Raw genomic sequence first — 27,501 nt, 5'->3', positions numbered from 1 at the left:
GTATGTATTAATAAGTTCATATGTTAAGAAGAATCTAACTTAATATAGCAAACTGCTACTTGTCTTACAAAACCATCCTTTCATTTAGAATAAAGGAATATCAACATTGTCACTTACTTATTTGATCAGGAAATCTAATGTCACAGAGTTGCACCTGTATTCTAAATGCAATAATCCTGTGTGAGCTTGCCGATGTACAAAACTTGACTTATTCTGTCACATTGGCATTGAATTGCCACTTTTATTTAACTTCATGCTTAGAAAGGCCAATCTCACTTCCTAATGTTATTTGGTGAATATTTTCCTGTTATTATGCATGTCAAATTTTGAGATCTGATCTTTATGTCTAGTGTTATTTCTATTTTAAATGAACAGATACACTTTCTATGTATTTACAAATGTAAAAATGATCCATTTTATATTAACAAAAACATGACACATAGATTCATTTTCATGAAGACCTTACTACTTTCCTGTGAAAGTTTCTTTACTATTAAAACCTGTGTGATAAGCAACAGAAATAGTGAAGAGATCTATCAATTGGTATAATCTGTTTCAAAAAGGTAAAGCCACGGAAGATTATTACACCACATAACACTCTTTTCCGAGTTTAAATATTGCAAACATTCACAATCTTTTATACTGCAAAATATTTGCCTCACATACTTCTACAGTCTTCCCTGAAACTGGTAGGTTGATGGACTTTGACTGGTGTCTAACTGGTATTTGTGGTTTAAATATGATGTACTCTGATAAAGATGGTCACATTATCTAAAATATTGTAACAATAAGCAATAACCACATTCTATGCAGTTTATATCTGATTAATATTATTTTTTCAATCTGAAAAACAAAACATTACTGTTAGTCTGCACTAAATCTAAATGTTCTTTAACTTCAACTTTATATTCATGAATTTGAGGAGACAGTAGTTCTGCAATAACTGCACCTTTATTCCTTCCATTGTTATGATAATTAAATAATTTATCTATTGGAATGCTAGAATTAAAATGGCACCAATAAAACAATACAAAACAATATTTTCACGTTTTGCTTGCATATAAATATAGTTGGAGAGAACACTCACAGTGAATTACCCTTTTTGTAGCTCTTCTACAGAAGAAAAAAGGTTAATTGGACCATAATTATAGAACAAATTCTGTTCACTCAACACAGCTGATAGCGAACTAGCACCTGCTAAAGACTGTGGCTACATTTATTCAAGGCTATAGACATCTGTAGGGAGGTGCTACATATTTTGTTATGTGATCAAAATGCAGTCCAATTTTCTTGTCAGAGCAATTTTATTTGAATATACAGACCTTACCCTTAAATGCAAACAAACAGAAAGGTGTCCCATACAGCTTGAGGCACCAATACGAAAGAATCCTTACCTTCAGAGATGTTCACAAAAAGATTATAGGATTAATGTCCACCTTGAACAAATCTGTGTTGCATTTCTGATAAAATACCTGGTTTTATAATTGCAAACCATGCTCAAAATAATTAAGGAACACACAAAGGAATATAAAACTGTAAATTATATGGCTAAATTACAAAAATACTATTAAGTTGGAGTCCTGCCAATATCTTTTGCCAGTGCACAATTTATTTTTCTTATAAACATGAGGCACAATTTTGTAAATAACTGAAAAGGCATACACCTATTTATTGCTTTACAATCCATAATACACCAATTTTACAACCAGTTCTGATCTGAAAAGCAATTATATTTGAAATTATTGAAAAATGTATTCATTGTGAAAATCTAAAATCAAATTTAATGAACATTTCTCTGAGATATTTAAATGGGTAATGGTTTGATTTCTAGATTTAAGAGTGATAATTAGGAGCTGTTTTCTCAATATCAACCTTGGTGATATATTTTGCATCTCGTGATCTTTGCATGTTTGTTCCCTCACTGCTTGGACAAACGTGTCTGTTGTATTTTGTGTTTCTTTTGGAGGTAACTAGGACACTATGGATGTCATTTGGTATGTACACAAACACCACAGAACTGATTTTTTTTTACCTGTTAGCTAAGAGCTGAGATTTTGTTCCAGAAGGTGATGTCAAGTAGATGGACAGGTCGCCACGGCGAGGATGAGTGATGGTGACACGCACCACAACATGCTCCAAGTAGATGACATGGTGATTCGGATTATCGACACAGCCGGTAGCTTTGTAAACAGATTTGACTATATGCTCAGGCCGAATAATCCTGCAACAGCATTGAGACAGGTACTAGTTTAGAAAACAAACAAGCATTTAGGTTCATCTGTCACAGTTTTATTATACTTAGATAGACCTGGTGAATCCCTTTGACAGTAGAGAAGTTTAAAGGATTTAAAGAAATTACTTAAGAAATGCAGTAGCCTGGCAGAGTACTGTCATTTCAAAACATATCATTTTAGTTTCTTTCAATCACAAGGCTGAAAATAATGTATTTAGCTAATGAGCTTTACAGTATACAAAAATCTCAAAGGAAGCACTTAACATCAAAGTAAAGGTAAAATATGCTTCATGTGGAATATAACGTGTTTTATTTGTTGATTATGGAAAATACATTTTATTTAGGAAAGTAAAATCCATCATAGTTTTAAAAACAGATACTAAGATACTGCATTCCATTCATTTGGACTTCCTTTCCTGTTTATATAACACATTTCTAAGAAAATCAACTTAATAGCAAAAAAAATTCTTAGCGGACATTTCAGCCATTCTGGGTTTTCTACATTTCTGTCATTCTGGATCTTTTAGATATTAATCCTGTAGATTAATAACAGAAGCTGCATTTTCATCATCTTCTATATGTAGCCAAATTAATCCGAATCAGAGTGAGAGCTAATCAATCTTAAGAGAAACAGATTACTTCAACTAGATAAGAGGATTTATGCATAAATCAGTATACGTCCTCAGGAATAAAGATGAGTCTTCAAAGACGAAATAAATTATAAACCAGTGTCAATGAAAAGGAAACAATCTCAATGGTGAAAAAGTAATCCATATGCCAGCAATACACCACTGTCCCACGGGAGAACCATTAGAGAGAAGAAAACATATTATCTGTGTAGGACAATAGTGTCAGAACTGCAACATCTTGCACCTAGTGCTCACAGCAAAATTAAATGCAGGATTAGGTTTGTGTGTGGAAGTTTTTCCCTGATGAAAAGAAACACTGCATAAAATCCAGTCCCTTTCTTCCTCAACAGGAGAAAAGGCTCAAAATAAATGTTTGCTGTCAATGCTGCCACAAGGAACAGAGAACTTTCTTGATGCCTTGGCCAAAACTGGAAGGCAATCAAAGTACCCACTTGCCATGCAAGAGAAAAAAGGCTTTGAAACTCCAATTGTTTAGTGTCGTACTGAGGGAAGGCAATTGAATGCACTGAACACTTCCAAGTTTCACTAAGTCCAGCAGTATAAAAGAAAAGAGAGTCGAAATGGAAGTCATACCAATTTCCTAATAAAGTCTGTAACTTAAATTATTTTTGACTGTGCACAGTCTGCACAGACTGCCAGTTACTGGACACACAGTGACTTATGGATGAATAAAAATACACATTCATACCAATTTCATAAAGTTAAAACAGATCAGATCTTTTCCAGGAAATGTGTACATGACAGTTTCAATATTATACATTTACCAATTCTTTATTTGCAGCCTTTGCAGCCTATGCATGCTGACACAGCTACCCACCTGAACTACATTTACCAATTTTTAGATTAGAACCACAGTGTACAGGCAATCATGTTGAACTATTTAATGTGATGGCTTGGCAGTGGTGTAACTGTACCGTGATGTAAAAAAAAAAGTATACCCCATTACGATTCAATTCAATTGATATATTAAGACATATCTTACCTTCATTAAGTCCTCACCAAGTCTTTAAAGTAACATCATGAGACAAATAACACAAATAAACTTTTACTTTGTCATTATTATTTATTTCTTTTCAGTAACTCCATTTAGCAGCAATAATTTGAAGTGAATATTTCCTGTTAAAGTTGATCAGTCTCTCACACTGGGAGGAAGTCTGGTCCACTCCTCTTTACAAAACTACTTCAGCTCAATGATGATTGAGGGCATTCATTTATGACAGCTCTCTTTAGGTCCCACCATCCATAGAGAGGAATCCATGGTGGACTCAATGACTGTGATGTGTCCAGGATCTGTGGCTGCAAAGCAGGCCCAAAACATCACCCTTTTACCAGTATGCTTGGCGGCTGGTATGAGGTTCTTGTGGTAATACGGAGCGTTTGGTTTTCACCAAACATATCATATTGCTTAATGTCCAAACCACTCCACTTTAGTTTTATCTGTCCAAAGGACATTGTTACACACATCTTGTGGTTCATTCAGGTGCTGTTTTGCAAAACTTAAGCTGTGTAGCATTGTTCTTTTTGGAGAGAAGGGGTTTTCTCCTGGGTATCTTTCCACAAAAGGTTCTTGTTCAGTCTTTTCGTAATGGTAAAATCATGACGTCTAAAGTTTACCATGCTGTCAGAGGTCTATAGATCCATGGATATAGCTCTGGGGTTCTTGCCGATCTCTAGGAGAATGATATGGTCAAATTGTGGGGTGAATTTGCCGAGGTGACTATTCCTGGGTAGACCACCAACCATCCTGAACATTCTCCATTTGAAAACTATCTTTCTCACTGTGGAATGATAGACTTATGAAAGCAGTACATTATTTGTCACATGAGGTTATATTTATCTACTGTTAGGACTTGGTGAGGACTACAAGAAGGTAAGATATATCTTATTATGTAAAACCTCAGAATCCTAAGAGGGTGTACTTTCTTTTTCACATCCCCGTATATGAAATTTTGAATGTTTTAACGGGCATAAATACTATGACCTCTGTCATTTTTCTGATGTCTATGCAATTTCTTAAACAGCGATATAAGAATTGTAAACGTTTGCAAAGTAAAACAATATTAAGCTAGATATAAAAACTTGATATAACTCCTACCATGTGTTTACTAAAAACCAGGCATAAGTACAGAACATTTCAACTTCTTTTATCTAGCTTTGCTCATCAAAACAAACAGGTCAGAAGTGATACACCAGATTGTTGGACTAATTATTCTGTCATCATTAGCTGACTTTATCTGCACAATATTTAAATTTGAAGTACTGTATGAAAAATTTATTGTATGACTTACATTCACCATGAAAACTCTTATAAGTCCTGTCTCGATTTCCTTTCACTAGAGGCCACCACTGCTTAAATCAAACCTTACCTTAACAGGTCAGATGGAGCCCCAAAAAATGTAATTGTATTGCCCTTGTTATTCAAGCCAAAAAAATGCCTCCTCATGCATTTTTGAAACAGGTCACCCCCATAACCCTTAACAATAAATATCTTTGCTCTACAACTAATAACGTGATGATTGTAATTTGTCAGGGTGGCACAGTGGCAAAGTGGTTATTTCAGAAACCTCGCAGTGGAAGGACCCTGGATTCAAATCTGGATCTAGAGTGACATCTGTTACCTTCCCACAGTCCAAAAACATACTAGCAGGTAAACTGGCTTCTGGGATAATTGTCCCTGTTGTGAGTTTGTGTGTGCTCTGTAATGGACTGGTGTCCCATCCCGTCCAGGGTGTTCCCTGCCTTGTGCCTGTTGCTTGGTGGGATAGGCTCTGGGTCCACCGCAACCTTGAACTGGAAGAAGCACTTTTGAAAATGGATGGATGTAATTTGTCAATAACATCTTGCTTGGGTGTGGGTAGCCAATTGGAAAACGGAACTCCATGTTTGACTAGGAATAAAGGCTATGATGGGTCCCAATACTGTTATGATTTAAAACATGGTGTTTGGAGACCAGTTACTTAGATCCAGGAACCACTCTACCAAGAGTAGCTAATGGCCCCGGTATTTGTGGTTAAGCCCTTGAGACTTTTGTATTGCCTAAATCAGTTCTGGGCAATAACTTGTATCTTGAAAGCTACTGTTAACTGAAAACTTATATAATTTTATAATACAATCTTTTGAAAAAAATAAAAAAGTCTGACAAATGACTCATTGGTGTACCAGTAAAATGCAGTAAAATGATTTTAAAGACACTGTAAACAAAGTGCAGATACCGTATTCAATAATATTTTCACAATCGAAACCAAAAGCATGTTAATCTCCGCCAATCACTTAGTATTCCCTATAACTCAGTTTTTTCATGCAAATGCTCTGTTTTGATTCCTCAATAAGCTCCCTATATCTTTATAAATCAGTTGTTTTTAGCTACTTCACCCTCCATTGCTCTGACCCTTCTGCTTCAACTTCTTTTTGATACACTTTTGTGTCCTCTCTGCACATCCAACCTAGCCTCTTACCGTGACCTTACTGTCACACTTACACCTCTGGAGTGGGACCAGATACCTGTAAGGACATCAGAACTGCACCATCTCTGATCGCCATACAGCGACTTTTCAAAACTCATCTTTTCACACTGCACCCAATCTCAAAAACCACTGATTGTCATATTCAACTGGACCTTTTTAGACAAAGAGTTAAAGAGGTTTATCCATGATTAGTATTACCTTATTTGCCTGTCAGCATTCTCCAAACAAATGTGCTGGGGAGGTACCTGTTTCCATCTCTCTGCTTCCTTTACCATGGCCTCTGCATCCATTAGTCCAAATCCATAAAGGTGGCTCACTGAAAAAAACAAGTCAATGTAATGTAAATAAACGCCAAATAAAGAATACACTATTGTGATAAAATAAAAACAAAAAAATGCATTTGAGTAATACAGTAAATGTCTAGTACAGTGATCTTCATCATAACTATATATCCTTAATAAAATGAAAAGTGTAACATAGTTAATGTCTCAAAATATCTGCTGTTCTTAACAAGATCTATAGCTTGCAAGACACACAGAGTATCTGTACAAAGACAAAGGTATCAAAATGTTTAAAAAGTATTGTTACTATTATTAGAACTTTTTACAAAAAAAGTGAAGTGTTATAAAAAACTGACTTTCTGTGTTATGCTCTTTCTAATATATTTTATACTCAGCAGCCGAAAATGGAAGATGGAATTCATATATAAAGCCAAAAAAGCACCCATAAACTACAGATGTTAATTTACCGTATCTAATAATCTACTGCTAGTGCTGTCACATTATTTATACTTTTTATAGAATAAAGCTCATTTTAATCATTTCCTTCAAAAAATCAGAAAGGAGACAGAGAAAGCATCAGAGGAACCATCAAACTTAATAAGTAACTCTGACTTCAGTTTAAGGGAAAGTAAAGCCGAGAAAACAAATCTAGCCAAATATGAAAGTTATGCAATGCCAATTCTTTTCACACATGGAAGACATCCAAAGAGCTGATGTTTGGCTGTCTGTGAGAAGTATACACTTCAAAGAGTTTGCTCAAGTGGGTTCAGGCCACTCAAGCCCTAAATAGGAGCTTCGTTGTACTGAGTTTTATTTGTATGGATAATCATATTTAGTATTATTATTGTTATTTAACTGCAGTATAGTGTGCCACAGTAACTCAACCATAAAAAATAATTTTGTAGGAAAAAAAATGCATTTAATGTACAGATGTACTGATATTTAATAGCAATAATCAAAAAAATATAGATGTCCAATTTCCTTTTTCATTGGAGTTTGCTCTATTCTTGAATCAACCCATACCAGTTGCAATCATGAGAACATCCCTCTGTCATTAAGAATGACAATGCATCCTTTCTTTGATTCTTCTAAATTCTGCTCTCAAGGCAGTGATCAGATGTATAATGGTGTCCAAACAATCTTATCAGGAAGCAAAATGTCTCCTAATCATCTTACACATGTTCATTGTGGCAGAGACCACACAATCTTGCAGGCCTATCTATCTTTCGATTTTTTTAAATTCCCAGATAATGTTTCCAGACACCTGGCTTGGAAGCAAAGAGGACTGTTTAATAGAAACAAAATGGGGACTAACGAATGATCAAAGAACTAATTCTTGGTCATCTGGCCAAAAAATCTACAATCTAAAAAAATGTTTTTATAGATTATTCCTGATTATTTCCAATCAATAAATATCCCTATTATCTCTTGTTATGCAGCACTTGTATAACTCCACAGATGTGTCCAGAGCTGTTTTATGCCTTTTTGTGAACTAAATGTTACGATATCTGCACATTTCACTTTTCTTGAACTGCCATATGAAAGGAAACCGTAAACAGAAGTTTCAGAAAAAGAGGGTGGAGAAGAAACGTAGATCAAAAATGATTTGCTTTGACAAAAAAAAACTATCAAAAACATTACGTACAGGAATGAAGACTGGTTTAAAAAAGCAATGACAACAGAGTTATGGGGAAGATGAAAAAAAAAGTTTCTCTTTTGAGCTCCCAGAGTAAACTATGCAAAAAGACAAATCATTGGAGAATTCTAAGAACACTGTGCAACATTAAGACTTGGGTCTGACTTGCAGGTGTACAAGAATAAATAATTACTAATTAAAAAGAAAAGTTACCTTTTTATAATAAAATCTGTAAAGATTGTCAGTTTTTTCCCCCCAACATGCAACTAAAGCATACAGACTAAAGCTAGAGTGGCACCAACTGTTGTGAGCTGCTATGCTGTATGACCTTAGCCCCAGTGACATATAATGACAGACATATATGTATGCAGTCACCCAAAAGGCTTTGTCTTAAATTCCATTAAAAGTAGATTTATCGTATAGACCACAAAACCTGCATTAAATATTTCTTTTGTGTACACTTTCTTCTTGGTGAATACATGAAATAGGAATGTCATTGCTCACCTTTCAATTTATTTTCAGGGAAAATAAAATGGGTGGGAGCAAGGTTACTGTAGCTCCCAAGAAACAGGCTTGCACGGAACTTTATTCAACTTAATCGTAATTAAATAATTCCCGATATCTTGAATTCACTGAAGTGTAGCTTCAGATTTAAGCAGCAGATTCAAGGCCACAGCCTCACCAACCTGTCATTGTAATCGCACATACAGAAACCATATTCAAGTTAAAGCCTTTAACAATATGTTTACATAGCTTCAATTTAACACATCCAGTATAATTTAAATGGTTAAGAAAAAAATATATCCTCACCTCTTAATATAGGCAATACCACAGCGATAACTTACAGAGGATAAGATAACAGAGGACGAATAAACGTCTCATTCCACGTATGTCTTATTTTAGTATGGCATGCATTATATTCAAGATAAGACTAAAAAGTTGGTGTTACAGAACTTACAATATTTATCTGATGCATAAAATAAAAATGTTAAAGACTGGAGAGATATTATACTTAGAAACAATACGCTTTAATACTCTACAATCTGGTGGATACTGCAAAACTAATATTACTATCAAAATGTAATATTCATGAATATGAATATTAAATGAATACATGAGATTTCAGAAAAAAATGCTTTTACATTTAACTGTTTTGGTGAAATGAATAGTACAGGAAAGTAACAGTTCTACGGGAAAATAAAATTTACCCTTGTGACCAGCTGCGTTGATTTTCCAGTCAGGGGCATTGAGATGCCCTGCACGAGAAGTCTTCACGATGATATGCTGCACATCTCTCCATGTCAGTAATGGACTAAAAAAAACAAATAGAAAAGAACAAGCTGCACAGCTGCAATCAGAATTAAGAAAAGAAGCTCTTACAAAAAGGGCATTCAAATTTTGCCCTGTTTACTCCAACAACCCTCTCCCTCCACACTCACACTGCATTTTAAGACATTTGCCTGCTTAGACATTACCTTGATCCTAGATGGACAAAGTTTTCTTTTTCATTTCTCCTTAATAGTTGTCACAGAGATTTCAAAGTACTGAAACAGAATTACAAGGTACGATGGAACTCAAGGGAATCTCCCAGCAAGCAATTAGATATTAGATAAAAAAATATTGCTCTCTGTATTGTTGCCTCAGGTCATTTCTGCCACAAAACGGAAAGAAAAAAAAACATTTCCAGAGCAATTTTTTTTTATCATTTCGTTCTTCACCCCTTTTCTGTACTTCTGGATTGCAGTTATTTGAAAAAGACTCAGCAGTGAAAAAATTGTTCACCAAATTTTCTCTTTCATTAAATCATGGCAGGAAAATGGAACATTACAAGATTTCCAATGGCATGCAATGTAAAGGGAACACTAATAAAGCAATTATTAGGACAATACATTCAATATTTCTACTTAAAAAACCTAACATAATAAAACAAAATTGCTTTATATGAAAGATTTGTTGAAATGGTTTAAGACATAATACAGTATAATAGATACATTTACCAGGAATAAGTGGCTTAATAAATGATAATGGATGGGACAGACGTGTATTAGTTATACTTGGCTCAAATGTACTTTCTAATTTTCTAAACACATTTTTTCATAATTACCAAAATACTGAAAAAAACCTAAATATTTCCCGAAGATTACCAAAAGCATAGCCAAAGCCATTTTATTCTTGAAAGTAATTAAAACATTTCCTTTTGTAAAGTATTTCCCGGGTGATTCAGGAAATTGCCTTCTGTGCGCGCCCACTTCAATTTAAGTAGTGTAATTTGATTTTGCTTTGATTCAACAACACCTACCTATGAGAGCTATTCCACATTGTCATGATTTAAGTGATTGCAGTGAAATATATTACACTCCCTGAGGTAAATCAGTAGGAAACAAACTGCTTGTGTTTTGTAAAGTGTGAGAAAACCGTATTCAGTTGAATTTGCAAACAACTTGGCTAAAGGGGGAGGATTCTGAATCACCACAGGCCATCTTTACACTAACAGGCCACAAAGGAATATTTACAACAGCACCACCAACCACAGACGGAAGAGCAGTGTCTCACTTAGGCTGGCCATTTGGCCATTCTTGCCTTGTGCCACCCTGTATTAACAGCAGCACGAACGATGAACATCAAACAGTTCAACAGAACAAGGTCATTGAACAGAACTGAAAGGAATATCACATCCAAAAGCAATAATAAACCAAAGGGCACAAATACCTTTACCAATCAATTTATTTGGACCAACGGAAAACATTCATCCACATGTGTTCATGTTCTCTAGCCCAAAAAGCCCAATCAGCCCTGTGGCACCCTCCTAAAAAGATAGTTATCCACTGCAAACTCTGCTGTCTTTTCTTTTGGCTACCTTGCTTGTACCCTAACCGCCATGTTGAATGTACCACCTCATACTCTGGGGAAAACTCCTCTGAACTTCAGTCTAAAAAAAAAGCATGCAACAAGCAGACCTGTCCAGAGCCAGGCTCCCGTATATGTAAAATTTAAGACGGTTCCACGTTAAACTTTCCTTGACGCATTTCAGCAACACAACTTGTCTGATCAGTGACGGAGCGCATAGTGGAAATGCTAAGTGTTGTGACAAATATTACCATCACATTCATTTAAGCTGTTACCGTGACTGCAGAGACAGAAAGTTGTGTGATGAAAGATTCCAGAACAGACTGTGTGCAAACTATCCTGCAGCTCTGTTTCAGTGAAATACCTAAACAGATAAAGCTGCAGTTGAAATTTGGGCTACAGAATCAGTCACCTGCGAAGTTGTTCCAGGAACAAATGAGAGAATTGGAAGCGCTCGATTAACAGATCCTGAGCTTGAGATGGGCTAACCTCAGCAGAGTCTGGGGCAGGGCTGGCCATTCAGCATTGTCATTTAAAGCACTCAAAGGCTTTTATTCTCATATCATTGCTGTTGTCTAATAATGCAATTATTAATGTTATTATAAATTGTTAAGGAATTAATGTAACAGGTGAAACTTTGTGAAACCGTGATAGTGTCTTACATTTGTTACTCCTAAAAAAACTCCTTTTGCTCTCCTTTCTCTTCTGTTGCACAGAAAGATCCCAACCAGAAATACTAGGATATCTCTCAAGGTTATCCTAAGGCTAAATTCTAACTTGGTGAATAGGTCAGTTACTACTTCTGTATCGAATCTCTGACTCAGAGAAAATATATAAGGAGACTTATAAAATATAGGTTTCAAGAAACCAAACCACTGAACAAAGTGAATGTTTACACAAGTGAGCCACATCAGAATTGATTAGGTGTGCCTATGCTAATTAAATGGTAAAACTCCACTGTCTCCAACTGTCATGAAACACAGGATAACTCAAAGAGAAACAGAAAGAACAGCTCAATAAAAATACAGAAAAGCTCCGATGAATAAAGTCTGAAGGTTGGTGATAGAGTCCCAGTAATATGAAGTATTATATTGTCATGTACTTGTTTTTTAGCTCTGCTCACTAGGGATCAAATATTTATAATTTTAAATTGAAAGCAGGCTGGCTGAAAAAGCCAACATGGGCTTCGCAAAGCTAACCATAAAAAGAACAGGTCACAAGTTCAGAAAAATGACAGACTATATTGAACTTTACTGCTTTGCTAAAAAAATCACATTAATGGACCTGTACAGAGGAAACCTTACAAAATCTACTGAAGTGTGTTTCCCATAAATTATGTAAATCTGACTATTAAGACATGCTGACAAGTTTACAACCAAATCATAATAGAGTGTACATCTGATCTATCTGAGTTAAAAAGCATGTTTGGTCAGGAACAGAACAGTATCCTACCCTACTGCTGAGACTGTATACAGTCTTTGTATTTTATTTATTTTTAAAATATCTCCATAATGTCAAAATGCAAGATCGGGCTATTTTTGGATCTGGCCTTTGAAATTAGGCCATTGTTTATGTAGAGCAACTAAGACAGGTCCTTGGATATAATTATTAGAACTGAGAACTCATCATAATCTGAGTGATTTGACATTTCCCCCCATTGCTGGTTATGAAAACAATTCCAAGTGGAATACAATGAGTGGTGTCTTGATCTCAGATCAATGCCTGTAATATAATTAAAAATCATATCAATGACTACGTATTTATTATACCTGCAACCAAACTTTAAGTGTGGACACTGGTGGCAACAAACAAGCAACATCTCTAATCCTCTTGTTGATGTCAACAAAGGTGGCTTGTGTGACCAGGCATTTGAGAAAGAATAGCCTAGATGTACAGTATGTCTGAATCTCTGATTTAGATAAATATTTTCTTAAAAATATCTGCCCCCCCCCTTCTTTTAAGATGAGTGTCATACTGTCTTTTCTGGTACAGTCTTTATTTTTTCAACTTCATTGTCTTGTTAATTGTTCATTTGTTATCTGTTTTTTTTTTCTCTCTCTCTGATCAGTATATTAACGCATAAATTGCAACTGTGTATTTGCTGTTTTAACAAGAAGTCAAACATATCTAAGAACTCCTGAAGCTGTTGGAAGCTTTTGTCTGCATGTGACTCACTAACATGGTCTTGCCTTCTATCAGTAGACATGTGATCACTTTGTTCCATGTCTAAAAATAATTATACATTTATGGTGCTCCAGTGCATTGTTGAACAGAAAACTATTAGCATTAATGAGTGGAACATCTGGTATTATATAAAGGTCTCATCTTGCTTGGCTAATAAACCTCCTACACCATTCATAACATTTATTCAATTCTTATGACTTTGTAATGGTTCATTACTTTGTAAAAAAAATGTCATATCCACTTAGCCAGAGAGGAACTACACATAGATTGCTGTTGTGCAGCATTACCTTTACTCCTGCTCTGCCCTGTGTAAATCGTCGTCTGCACTATGAGTTCAAAAAAGCACACCTTTTCATTGTGTAACAATTAGGCTGCAAAGTGTCTGTTCCAAGTAAAATAGTAACTGCGCTCCCTTGGCATGACATCAAATAAAATAAAACGGCAAATTTCAGAATTATGTCTCCTTTTAAGACAATTTTCACCTCAGCAATACTAAAGGATGAACCAATGTACTGTATATACCAACATATATTTCTATGTTTCTAGAACGTGAGTAAAATTCCCTTGATGTTCCAATCTTGGGTCTGCAGAGCAGCAAGACATTCCAGTTTTCATTGCAGCTTAAGTCAGAATATCTTCATTTGATCAAGCATTTACTCCAGAAAAGGTGGAGAAAGCTCAAGAACCTCCAGAAACCATAAGAAGCCAGAGGAAATGTGGCTTTTCAAGACCTATCATATAGAAGTTACAGATCTAGAGAACAGTGTTAAATGCAAGAATTGAAAAAAAAAGCCATTTAAAAATCTATCAGATTTAAGAAAAAATGTTACATTTGATTACATAAAGCACTTAAATGTTTTTGTCTTTTTTGCAGTTGTAAGTTAAACAGCTCTCTCCTTGGAGATATTAGAAACATGTTATGTCTCGCTAGGCCAGAAGCTACATACATAAGAATAGCAGAATGTCAAAAATATGTAGGAATAGCTAACCATTACCATAGGCTCAGAAAACATTTGTGATAAAACATTTTGTGATGTGTGTAAACTAAAGTATTAGCAGTTTATTAAAAAATAACGCTGTCTAAAACACTTTTAATGTATTTCTCAACCTAAGTAGACCTTGTTTGCTTCTTATCCCTCAAAGTCTATCAGTAAGGTTTTTCTTTGTTATTATTAAATTATGTGATGATTTCATAGGATTCTAATATTTATAGTGTTGTATGCCTTCCACTTACCAAACACCCTACCACATATAGCCTGAATATATGCAGAATTGGTACTGAATAAGGGAAAAATGCATATTGATACACAATCGCTCAAATAGAAAAACAAACAGTCATAACCAATAACACTGCAACACTGAATGGGAGTTAAGGGGTTAAAGAATTAGAAGAACACAACCTTATTTTCTCTAAATAAAAACAGACTTTCCTGTTGTCAGAAATGCATACCATCCTGACCTAAAATAAATATGCTAATTTTAATTAAAGTCACAGAAAAGCAACTTTAATGGAAATTATGCATACTCTAGAAAAGTCCCACATTTGCTTTTATAATATGAAAACACATTTTTGTATTTTAAAGATTCAAGAAACATCCGATCCCTCAAAGGAATCAATTATACCGAGAAAAAATGTAAGATTGGTAAGTTTAGAATACATGATAAAAACAGAAGTTCACTTAATGAAGAATTAAAGGGTGTTCAGAGAAAGGTTCTGTTCCACATTCCAAATCATTGGAAGAAAGAATTATTCTTTTTTAATACTTTCTGCAATTTTTCGTTTGATTCCTCTGAATTAAAAAACATTCTTTGGGTCTTATTTCCCCAGATCTTAAATTGGTGCTTAACAATAATACCTGAATTAGCTTGTGACTTCTTCAGTACAGATTCAGCATTTCTATGTTGAGAATGGAAAAAAAAACAATTCCCCCCAAAGCCTCATTTCTACATTTGAGTTTCAAGAATTTTGTTTTTGGTGTAAAACAGAAGCATATTGTTTTGGGTGTAAAAAAAACTATAGCAGTGAGAGCACTATAAAAAACCGCAACTGAGGGAATATGATTAAACAGTTCTGAAAGTAGACAAAATTACAGCTTTTATCTTTCAACCAAGGAATAAAGAGCCTTTGGTAAATGTGCTCTTTTGTCTTTCATGCTTTAGTGACATTTTACTTCAATTGTATGGTGTGTACATTTCCTTCTCGGTCAGTAGGCTGAAGACTGCTTTCAGAATAGTTAGGAAAAGAGATTTAGTTACCGACGTGCTGAGCAATCAGCTTGCTGGGTCTCTTAAAAAGGAAAAAAGTAATACTCTCTCATAAAAGACAGTAAAGAAGCAATGCCTCTCCTTGAAAGACAGGAGATGGAAAGGATGTGGAGATTCATCATCAAAATGTATTAATAAGTACTGGCTAGGAGATTATTAAGACATAATGGACAAAAATGCATGCCGATCCTGTTAATTTTGAATGACATATTGTCTAGGGTACTTTCTAAGAAAAAGGATATCATTAAAAGATAAATATAAAGTAAAATGTCAGCAATACATGTCCTGGTGCGTTTTTTACAAGACAATTAATACTTTTTCATACAAATCCATATGGGATATATGGCTGAACCAAGCACCTTAATTCTGAATTGGGGATCCTAACTCCAGGTCCTGGAAATCCACAGCCTTACAGGCAATAGAACATGGGTTGGCAACCGAGAATACGTGTGCCCTTATTGGCACGCAAAGGGATTTTTAACAACACGAGCAATAAAAGTCTAATAAACCACAAAGAAATTAAGTTATAAAAACAATGCTTGATTGGTCTGTAATCCACTGCAACATGATACCCAATGAAAGCTCTTTGGCGTAGAAAAAAAAAATATTGACAAGAAAAAAAAAGTATCAATGGCATGCAGATCTGTAAAAACAAGTGCATTATCTAATTCTTAGCACACTCCTTCTTTTGCCGACCCCTGCTTTAGAAGATACTCACACTGTTTAGTAGATCTACCAGAGAACTGGAAATTTATAATGAAGAAAAAATGCTTTAAAAGCTCAAGTTAAATGAAAATCTGCAGATCCCCAGAATTAGGACTAAGATCCCTGATCCAAAGGCTGTAAACTTTAAAACATAGCTTCATAGGTAAAAAAGAGTTGTGTAATGGGCAGGGGGACATCTGTTTCAAGGTGTTCGCAAATTGATTGAATAGGATCTTGAGAGTGAAATGTGCATTCGTTTTGGGCTATCAATGACCTAGTCAGCCATCCTGAATGCTCTCTTCTCTAAGGGAAGAGATACCAGGTGCCTCAAAGTTCAAACAGAGTCCTTCTGAATTTGTGAGGTTACCTTTGAAAAACACTTTTACGATATTGATAAAAATATGACACTGTATATAATTTAATATTTTATAATGTGGTTGGTTCCATGTTTAAAGGGCCAGAACAGATATTTTGCTTATGACTGCATGGATGTTGTATTGTGCTGCCCATATTAAGAACATTTATATCTACATATGCAGACACTATATAACCAAGGCAGAAGTAAAACAATGAGACATGCTAATGAACTGCAAATGGAGAGGAGTCCTTGCTTGAGGTGATGTCCACAAATCAGAAAACACAAAGAATATACGTATGAATTAGAAAGACATGTGAGAGTCCTGTCAGTGTAACCCCTCAGAAGGAATGAATGAAAAGCTTACTTTGCTTCAAGAGCCAGTGCTATAATTCCTGCTGCCATGGGCGCAGAAGCAGACGTTCCTGTGTGGCTGTCTGTACAGCGCTGCCTGAGATCTGTGGTGATCTGAAAAGAGATTGAACAAGAAATTTTCAGAATTTTTCTAAGGAAGTGGCAGTGCGCCTAAGGCATGCAGAGTTATATGACTGCCTTTGTCAAGGTACATTGAGTGACAAAAACAAAAGGTATGCAAAAGATTTATATGAATTTCTGATAGGTGAAATTCAGCACCTAAGGCACACATTCCAGCTTTGATATTCACTCCTTACTGAGAAATGAAGCACTATTTAGTTTTCCTACAGCAACAGCTATGTACATGACAACGTTCTTTCTGTATTCTTTATGAGATCGATATTAATAATGATTATTTAATAATATTAATATTAAAATAAGATAACCATTTAATATAAGATACCCTTTAGTATTAAGTGCTTATATTAATATTACAGCATAAAGTTTGATTTAGATAAACTGATTGTATTTAAAAACTACGGAATACATTAGTTTTAAAAAGGCATCTAGACTGAAGAGATGAGAATTAGTTTACATGACATGCAAATCTTTATTCTAATTAGGATAGGATACCCTAATTATGAAGAAATAGTATTATCCAGATTCTCATTTGCTGAGCTTTTGCTTCAGAAAGAAGAATTTCCTATAAACATGATTTAAGATTTTAAAACACAGAGAACGGCAAGCAGGGCCTTCGATAAAACGTAGAATTTTGACACTTCAGAAAATCTTTATTTAGAAATAAAGGAAAAAGCTTATTGTGATATCCAGATGTTGAAAGCTTTTTTAGATGCCTAACACTTTACGAATTCTCCAACAGAAGCTCAGATAAGGAGAACCTGTCACTCACCCACTGACAAAAATACCCTGGAAAAGGTGAGACCTGTCAGTTAAACTGACAGGTAGCTTGAACAATAAGATTAAAAATAAGCCTCTGAGACAGGTCTATATAAAAACATTGTTTAATCTTTTTTCTTCTTACTTTTACAAATGGAGTTTATACATTTTATCTTTCACAAGCTTGACAACAATATTAGCAATAAGGAAAAGAAAGAAAATAAACATTGGAAGCCTATACTGTGTCAAGGCCATTAAGTCATAAGCACACATGAATGGTTTACCGTTGGACTTCTCATTGAAGCACAACCGATAATGTTCTCATTTCAAAGTACTTTGGTCATTAAAGGTCCAGCTCGTAAATTGTACAGCAGAGTATAAACTAGCCGTCATGCTGTGCACTACCCTGCATTAACTGCCTGTCTTTAAATCTTAACTGAGATACTGTCACACATCATTACCCTGAAAACATGCCAGAGTCATACATACAAAACAGCAGAACCTGCATTTGGTCTGCTTTTAATTCAATAGCAGGAAGACAAGAAATAGATTCTAGTTTATATATGGTGCAGATGAAAATATCAATCACCTCACCTCTGTAGGAAATGGAACCCTACTAGCATTGGTTGCACTAGCTTTCATTAAACAGAAGGACATATCTGAAGCAGGATTCTCACCTGCAGCAGGAAACTGCTGACAACAGTTGAGAAAATTCAGTTTAAATTACCCCTGCAGTACAAAGAAGCAACTTGCATACGAAGATGTCAGAGGCCAACTGCTGTTCCTGTAATCCTATACATATCTGTCCACGGAAGAGACCACCAACAGCCAGGCAGCTCTTCGACCAGTCAAAACTTCTGTTCTCAGGGGAGCAATGTCATCAATCACAGGAGCTGCACACACGGGCACCCTGACATTGGTATGTCTTGTGGACACAAACAAACCTTACATAGAGCTTCTCTGTACTGAGCTGCATGATTTTTTTTACCAAGTGGGAAGTCTTAACTCTTTTCAGATAAACACAATTTGGAAGATGGACATTAGAAAACCTGGTGTATAACTCTGCATCTTTAGCACTGTAACGACACGTTTAGCACGCCTGGTAAAAGAAGCCAGGGCACCGTCTTCAACAACTGTAGGTCAATGAAAAGTTCTAAGGTTTTCATTCTTTCAGCTATAGACTCCGTTTTTTTATTTACATTCAAGTTCCTAAAGTTTTTGTACACTTTTAGTTTATGGATTAAATAAAAAACAACAGATTTAAGAATCAAAATTCCAACAAATACAAAAGAAAAAGGTGTTAGATCACTAGATTTGTAGAATATTTTGAGCTTTTCTGGGTAGATCTTTTAGTTCTATTAGTCATGGTCAACAGAATGGTTGAATTGCAATTTTATTTCTATTCAGAGGAAGATATATACCAGACAACTCCATTATATGTTCTTGGTACTTTATTACTCCCAGTGCCTGCCACTGCATCATGATAAAATAACTATGCTAGAAGTAAAATAAAATAAAAGTCTGAAAAATTCTTAAACTGAATTTTTGACTGAGTCTTAAATACACATCTTAGTGAAAAGAACTTTGCTGGACCTTTGAAAATATACATATCACCTAGGTATAGGGGTTCTTAACCTTTTTTGGGGTTAAAAATATTTCACTACAAGATGAGCCCAAATAAGCACACACAGGTCAGCCTTTAAAACAGTGCTGTCGTTCAAACACTCCTGTAGTGCAGGGAAAGTTCTTGTCGTCCAGCCGAGTTTGCCACAAGCATATCTTTCTGATCCAAGGTTCAATTTTGTCTGAGAGAGAGAAGACAGATGTGTTTTTCCCTTGCAGTCCCACATTCAACTCGTTGAGATATCAGCCAGATAGGCCAGCAGGGCAAGCCATTTTTCGTTGGAAAATTTAGCAGCTAGCAGGGAGTTTTTCTCCAATAGAAATGCTCTCGCCTCATCTCGGAGCTCGTAAAAGCAACTCAGTACGTTACCCCAGGACAGCCATCGTACTTTGCTGCGGTTCAGCTGATAATATTCTGCTCCCAAATCTTGACAGAGAATCTTGAAAAGCTGTGTGCTTGTTGCACTGGCCTTGATGGAATTTACAGTACGAAGAGTTTCATCCATTACTTGTTTGAGTTCGGGGAGCATTTTCTTAGCCACGAGGGCTTGTCTATGAATCATACAATGCGTCCACAAAGTGAACGAAGCAACAGCCTGTAGTAGCCCACTGTGTTTTCCAGTCACAGCTCGAGCACCGTCTGAGCAGATTCCAACACACTGGTTCCAGTCAGTTTCATGCTCATGTACATACTGCATGTGTCCAGCAAAACGAAAAGCTGATCGCCAGTGGCACGCTCGGGAAGAGGACGACAGAATAAAAAATCCTCATTAATTTCTCCCTCTTCAACAAACCTGCCGTAAACAAGCATTTATGCATTTCCGAAGACATCAGTGGTCTCGTCAAGTTTTAAAGAAAAATACACACTCGATTTTATCTTAGCGATCACCTGCTCTTCCACGTCTCTTGCCATACGCCCAATGTGGTTAGACATGGTATCATTTGACACTGGTATCAATGCTAGCTGCTCTGCAGCGCTTTTCCCACACATGATTGAAACTGTTTCCTTAGTGCACAGTAAGAAAAAAGTCTCTCCTAAGGTGTGTGGCTTTCCCAGTTTTGGAAATCCAGTTAGCTATGATGAAAGACACCTGAAGTACCTTCTGGTTCACAGTGGTGGCTTTTTGGAGGGTAGATTGTTGGCCTCTTAGCTCCTGTAGCTTTCATTAAAATATTTTCTAATTTTCTTCGTTTTTTCCGTTCAGAGTTTTCTGCTCTGCATTTCTCCACATTATCTTTAGCTCTCACTCTTCCAGTGCCACCTATTAAAAAACACTCCATTGCTAGGCTAATGACGACTACCTTGCACAAAAGAAAAAAGTGCTACACATATAAATGCAATCGTGGCCCACCCAATAGAAATGAATGTAGTGCCCTCCCTGGGCGCACCGCAGAGCAGGCTGGGAGTTGTAGCCAGGAGATGGTCTGTGGGCTTTTGGAGTGACCACTAAGTCACCCTGCTAATGTAAATAGTCTTAACCATGCAGGTGTATATAATAGTTCATTGTTTATCCCTGTAATTGTCATTTGATGTGTAACCACCCTGAACCTGAGCACGGTGTCCTGTTTACCACCCTAGTGTGTGTGTTAACCTTTTGTTGATTCTGTCTCTGTTGCCTATTGCGCAACCCTCCCAGGACTACCCCCAAGTTAAGAAGAAAATCTAGTGATCAACAGCAAACTGTCACCAGTATTGTTTTTAAACCTTTACGATATGAGGCTGAAAGAAAAAAAACAAGTGTGTTTCAATGCATGCTACACTACGTTATGATTTAAAGGTTGAAAGAGTCAAAGGTATTATTAGCTTTCTTCTCAAACTCTCTTCTTAGAAGAGAAAGACAGAAACACTTTGCTTCATGGTGTTTGTACATTAGAAAAGTGTCAAAGGCCAGAGAGCAATATCAAATCACATCACTATCCAGGACTTACTATTTTCCTGTCATAGTTCTCCCCGCTGCTGTACGTGGTGGTGAGTGTGGAGGAGCACTCTTCAAGATACCACGGCTTTTTGCCACTTTCTGCGGTGCTGCTGATTGAAATAGTGTAGATGCTGTTGGTGTAGCCATCGCAGGAACAGTGATCTCGGCTCCGTCCTCCGTTTCCTGATGCCCAAACAAATATGGAACCCCGGCCTTTCCTTCCCTGTTGCAAGAAAGTAAACAGACAATGATGGGCATTTAGTGTTCATGTTCATAAAATGGTGGTGCTAAAAAAGGGAAAACGTCAAAGCTTCCAAATCTTCTCCATTAGCCTAATTGAGGAAAATATGATTATTTTCTAGAATTAAAAAAAAGTAATGTAGGGGTTTATTTTAAATTCACATCACATAAAAATGGATGCATTTTCATTAAAAAATGATTGGGGGTTTTCAGTTTTTCCACCTTGTACTTCTGCCAAACCGATTATGAGCAGAAGATGTACATTTGAACTCAACTAACCTGACAAAACTTCAGAGCTGTCATGTAGACTGAGATAGGATTAATTGCCCTTAAGTTTACTTATGTTTTCTTAAATATAACATTTTCACCTGCTGTAGGATGAAACAATCATCACAATATCTTGACCTTATTTTGAATTGGCACTCTGGCGTCAACTTTAGATTGAAGAATTCACATTTTCACAGACAACATTATCAGTAACACAGAATATCTGGGCTGCAATCATTGAAACAGAAAACGTTACACGACATCAGGATAGAAGAGATGTGCCTGAGGGTACATTCACAAACAGAGCTATACATTCCTTTGACTACACAGATAAACCACGTTTGACCCAAAGTAGCTGTCAGATGTGGATTACATTTATTATCTTCTTCAGATTAATTCTTTCAGTTTAAGTGTTGAAATATGGTTAATCACAGCCAGAATCACTGTATGTATTCCTTAAAATTAAAGCAGAAAAGATATCTTACACTGATAAAAAAAACATTGTCCTAAATTCTGTGTAAAATAAAAGGAGTGCATTGTTCTAATTTAATAACTGAGGTGTAATAAAACCGACAGTCACTGAAACAAGATCAGAAGAAACTGATTATACAAATTCAATTAAATTCTTTATAATTTAAAATAAAAGGTTAACTTGTATTATGTCTATGTCACCACTGCTAAAAAAAGACACAGAATTCTAGCATCAAAATATAAACACGTAATAATGTTAGGTACAGTTGACCAAAAAGTTTAAAGTCAAAACTTTTCTATCTCCCTTGTAATCTCTAATGAATAAAAAAGCACATTTTCAAGACTCTAAAACAATTTGATTATCCTTATCTTGAAATCTGAGTACAAACAAAAAAAAAAACATCACCATGTCATATAACAGACAGATTCCTTACAGGCCTGGCAGAACAAGTTTTAACTAGCTTTCACTATACCTGAGAAGTTAAAAAATAAACATTTCTACTTTGGTGTTAATCTCAATTTAAATTAAGTGTCATGTCTTTTACTAAGATGCCTGTGCTATTTCAGTGTCTGGGAACATATTTGTGTCTTTTTCCATTTGAAAACAGGAAACATTAATGTCTGGGTAAAGCCGGCGTCACATCACATGACTCAACAACTTCTAGTCAGAGAACATGTCAAATTTAACGACTGCAGTTGCTGAATCTCGCTGCCTTTTCTGTCCTAGAGGGTGTCAAATTACACGACTAGGAATCGCAGAGGGTTACTAATTACACAATTCCCTCACGACTTTTCGTCACAGTTCCTAACATCATATTGTGCCACGAAACTACCGTGAGTTCGCCTCATTTTGGCAGCCAATCAATGCGGAGCACACCGGAATAGGAAGAGGAGTACCGCACGAAAGTAAACAAAGAACATGGAGAACAAGCACGTAAACATCTTGAAAACACAGGCACTGTTTCCCACAAATAAACTTCTTCAAAAATATAATTCTTCTTTATAAATATAGAACAAATTTACAAAAAAAACCTCGAAAAATATAAAACACCTTTAAAACAAATATTGTAAACAAATTAGTATTGCGCTGGAACATGTACACATCTGGTTCACTGCCCGCCCCTACGACTTGCGACTCCCTATGAGAAAATCAAACCAGTCTGATTTTGTCATAGCGAGTTGCAGAGAGTCGTATGGGCTATTAAGAGCGCTATGACTGAGTCACACTACACAACTGATGGTAACGGGCGCACGCTGCGACTCTCTACAACTCGCTGTGGTTTTCTTACGATTATGTTAATGAAGGCTACGACTGAAAATCCTAGGAAAAGTCGTGTAGTGTGACGCTGGCATAAGATACACTCTCCTAATGTTGAACTTATTTTAGATATATCACAATATTCTCATTTGGTAATACTAAAAGTAGCTTTTGGCTGACGTGCAGGTATTGAAAGCTGAAATTTACCTTTATAATAATAATAATAATAATAATTGCTTACACTTATATAGCGCTTTTCTGGACACCAGGATGATGCGACGGCAGCCATAGTGCGCCAGAACGCTCACCACACATCAGCTATTAGTGGGGAGAAGAGCAGAGTAATGAAGCCAATTCAAGATGAGGATTATTAGGAGGCCATGATTTGTAAAGGCCAACGGGAAATTTGGCCAGGACGCTAGGGTTACACCCCTACTCTTTTTGAGAAACGCCCTGGGATTTTTAATGACCACAGAGAGTCAGGACCTCGGTTTTACGTCTCATCCAAAAGACGGTGTCTGTTTACAGTATAGTGTCCCCATCACTATACTGGGGCATTAGGATCCACATAGACTGCAGGGTGAGCACCCCCTGCTGGCCCCACTAACACCTCTTCCAGTAGTGACCTTAGTTTTTCCCAGGAGGTCTCTCATCCAGGTACTGACCAGGCTCACACCTGCTTAGCTTCAGTGGGTTGCCAGTTGTGAGTTGCAGAGTGATATAGCTGCTGGCACCTTTGAAGACTTAGAAATTCTACTATTTTGAGATTATAACAACAACAGAGGATAATATGCAACTTTAATTACTAAAACAATTATAAATGACAAATGAAAGTGCAAATGAAATATTATTATAGTACTGCCTGAGTTTGCAACAAAATTAAAATGTTGTTGCACTGAAAGATTTGTGACAGCAAAACAGAATAAGATTCAATCTCTTTTGACTGAAATCACTGGTTTCTACAATTATATTCTGTATCCAACACAATAAAAAATAACTAGTGAACACAAACTGTTGAAGTATAATATTCGCTTGAATTTCATAAGCAGAAAAGGGTAGCTAATTGTTACGTTACAAGGTTTACTAAATCAAAATCAGGAACGTGTAGGAAAATTCTAATTCTTGAAAAACAAACCTAATAATGGTTAAATATTAGTTTTTTTTTTCAAAAGATTTTTGAAAGTGAGAAATGGGTTGTGAATGATCAATTTTTATAACCGTGATGACTGATATGCAGGCAGGCGTGTTTCATTTCCTAGGTCTGGTATCGGCTGTAAAGTACTGTTTGTAGCAAAGAGCAATGTGACATCTTTACAGAAAAACCCAGCCCAGAAGCACTGTGAAAAAATAAGCCAGACCACTATTCTGTGCAGCCCCTGCAGACACCTTTCATTATCTTCCAACACGTTTTACAATTGATTATGCTTATTCCCTTAAAATCTAATTGTCTATCTGCTGGCCTGCAAGTAGATAATACAAATTGGCAAAAAGAAAGGAAGCACTGCCTCACTCTGAGGAGCTGTTGTTCTGCTCCTACAGCTAATGATTTAATTCCAAAAATTAGCACAAACATGCAAATATTATAATTTGGAGAGAACACCTTTCTTATAAAAAATAATGTTTTTTTTATTAGCCTACTAAAGCAGATAAATATTTTTTCAATTTGTTTCTTTCTAGCTGTACATCCTAGAAATTGTACTATTAAAAGATTATTTCTAATGTTGAAGATCTTGAATTCTCATTAAAGATCTAATATTTGAATACTGAACTTTAACAATACAATACTAAAGTAACTTATTGTTCAAAATTACCCATTCCTAAACAAAGATAATATTTTCAATATATTTAAGCATTTGAATTCAACACAACAAAATGAAAATGGTTTTCAAAAGGCCTCACAGTATGATGTCTACAAAAGCATTCCAGCGTTTGTCTATGAAAACTAAAAATAAACTCATGATGCCAATGACCTTTTCAATATAATGAGCTAATATCAACTTATAGGAATGAAAAGGAAACTGTCTTGAGGTGTTTTATTCAGTATCTTGAACAAATTATGTTAATATAATACAACAGTCTTTAATGTTTCAGCAAAATAAGATTCCAGAGAAATTAGGTTAGCACTGACTGAACCTGAGATGCATGTAGCATAAACATTTCTATCAGGCTTGAACTACTAAGAGTTTCTGTTTTCTACCAAGCAAGTCTTTAAATCAGACACTCTAAGCAATTTCTTAGTGTACAGAATCCCTCCTGCACTGACTTTTAATATGAGGAATGTACTTCTTTCAAATGGATATTAGCATATAAATCAACACAACTCAAGCAAAATATCAAGTTCCTGCTTCTTTTAGTATGCCATGTTATTTTTCTCTTCTGCTTTTGAAAGGACATAAAAAACCTCATCAACTTAACATGACAAAGCCTATGCCTTCTGAATATTTGGTGTAACTGATGATAATCAAACAATATACGCAACCTTGATAAGTCATTGACTATCATGTATTACTTTCAACTTGTTTGCTTCCACAATTACATCATTCATTACTTTCATCCTTCATTTTCATTATGTCTTTCATTAAAATACTTTCTAATGACAGCCTGTGCAAAACTAAAAACAAAATGCTGTTACAAGTTATAATAAAATATATAAAATAATTATAATAGTTAATAATAATAATAATAATAATAATAATAATAATAATAATAATAACAATAATAATAGTTTACCATCTATTGAGATTTGCAATGCATTTTTTAACAAAACAGGATTTGCAATACTAAAGTGTAGCTTTACATTTAGGAAAAAAAACTCTCAAACTTTCTAATGAACATTCAGATTTACATTTGAAACTTGCCTCTGAAACAGCTAAATATCACTTAATTTGCAGCATACGGCAAGACGGCTTATCCAGACAGCTGCACATTGTGAAGATGCTACAATAGCAATAAGCAACAGCATTTGCATGGTTTATGACATCAGCAAATCAAAGTCAAAACTAAATTCAATATCTAGTGACACCAGCACCAGCAGACACCAACAGGGTTATGAAAGGATCTATGTTTTGTTGTGAGGATGATTCTGTATATTTCTAGTTCCTTCAGTGTCATAATGCTGGAGCTCCCACTTTGAGTTTAGTGCTTTTTTGTTATAACTGCCTTCTTAAACACTTGTTTATTTATTGTATGCTTCTGATTTCCTTTTACTTAATTTTCACAAGATACAGTTTTTTGACTTCATACCAACAGTAGCGAGAGACAAAAGACAATCAATGTGCATTTCTTTTAGCTTTTAAGCCATATATAGCTTTAATGCTATAATCACTGTTGCAGAATCTTAAGAAACACTTCCCATTACATTGTAATATTTGGCATACTTTATCCTTATTTGAGAGGAGTTGGTCTTTTTGGTATCTTTTTCTATTCTGCTGTTGCTATTCAGTTAATCCATTGTTAGTTCTAGAGGTATTTCGAGGGAGCGAAGTCGGGACATATGATCAGGTTTCGTTTTCTTAATTTTTCCTTCTTGGCTTTGTGACATGCTGCGTTATGGTTTCAATAAATGTACTGGGGCCTCACATTAAAATTTCATCAAGGTCTGCAGTAGACCCTTACTCAGAATATCACAATATGTACTAACGCTTGTAGTTCTCTTTACAAAAATTGACTACCCTTATTTGATACTACAAAAAACATATCCACCACACTGCACTACTGCCTCAACATTGAAAAGTCTTGACAGGGCTATGAGTATAAACTATCCAGGCTGCTGCCAGCACCCAGTCTCTCTTAATGGAAGCAAAATCACTCAGCACTGCAATTATTAAATATCCACTTTTCCGTAACCCACTT

The 27,501-nt window shown here is 35.6% G+C and overlaps 1 protein-coding gene across 2 annotated transcripts in view; it reads right to left on the bottom strand.

Moving 5' to 3' along the window:
* Positions 1–27,501, bottom strand: part of pcsk5b (proprotein convertase subtilisin/kexin type 5b) — a 145,347-nt gene that overhangs the window by 56,718 nt on the left and 61,128 nt on the right. For both annotated transcript variants that reach the window (XM_088630139.1, XM_088630140.1), the window contains exons 8-12: positions 21,424–21,636; positions 16,988–17,088; positions 9,473–9,576; positions 6,546–6,663; positions 2,033–2,221 (exon numbers count right to left, since the gene is read on the bottom strand). In XM_088630139.1, coding sequence (XP_088486265.1) covers positions 2,033–2,221; positions 6,546–6,663; positions 9,473–9,576; positions 16,988–17,088; positions 21,424–21,636 — 725 coding nt within the window. The remainder of the gene's footprint in view (positions 1–2,032; positions 2,222–6,545; positions 6,664–9,472; positions 9,577–16,987; positions 17,089–21,423; positions 21,637–27,501) is intronic.

The sequence above is a fragment of the Lepisosteus platostomus genome, chromosome 4 (genome assembly GCF_059453375.1).
Source record: "Lepisosteus platostomus isolate fLepPlt1 chromosome 4, fLepPlt1.hap1, whole genome shotgun sequence".
Classification (NCBI taxonomy): Eukaryota; Metazoa; Chordata; class Actinopteri; order Semionotiformes; family Lepisosteidae; genus Lepisosteus; species Lepisosteus platostomus.
The sequence above is the reverse complement of the archived record's forward strand: the minus strand, read 5'-3'. Positions and strand labels throughout refer to the sequence as shown.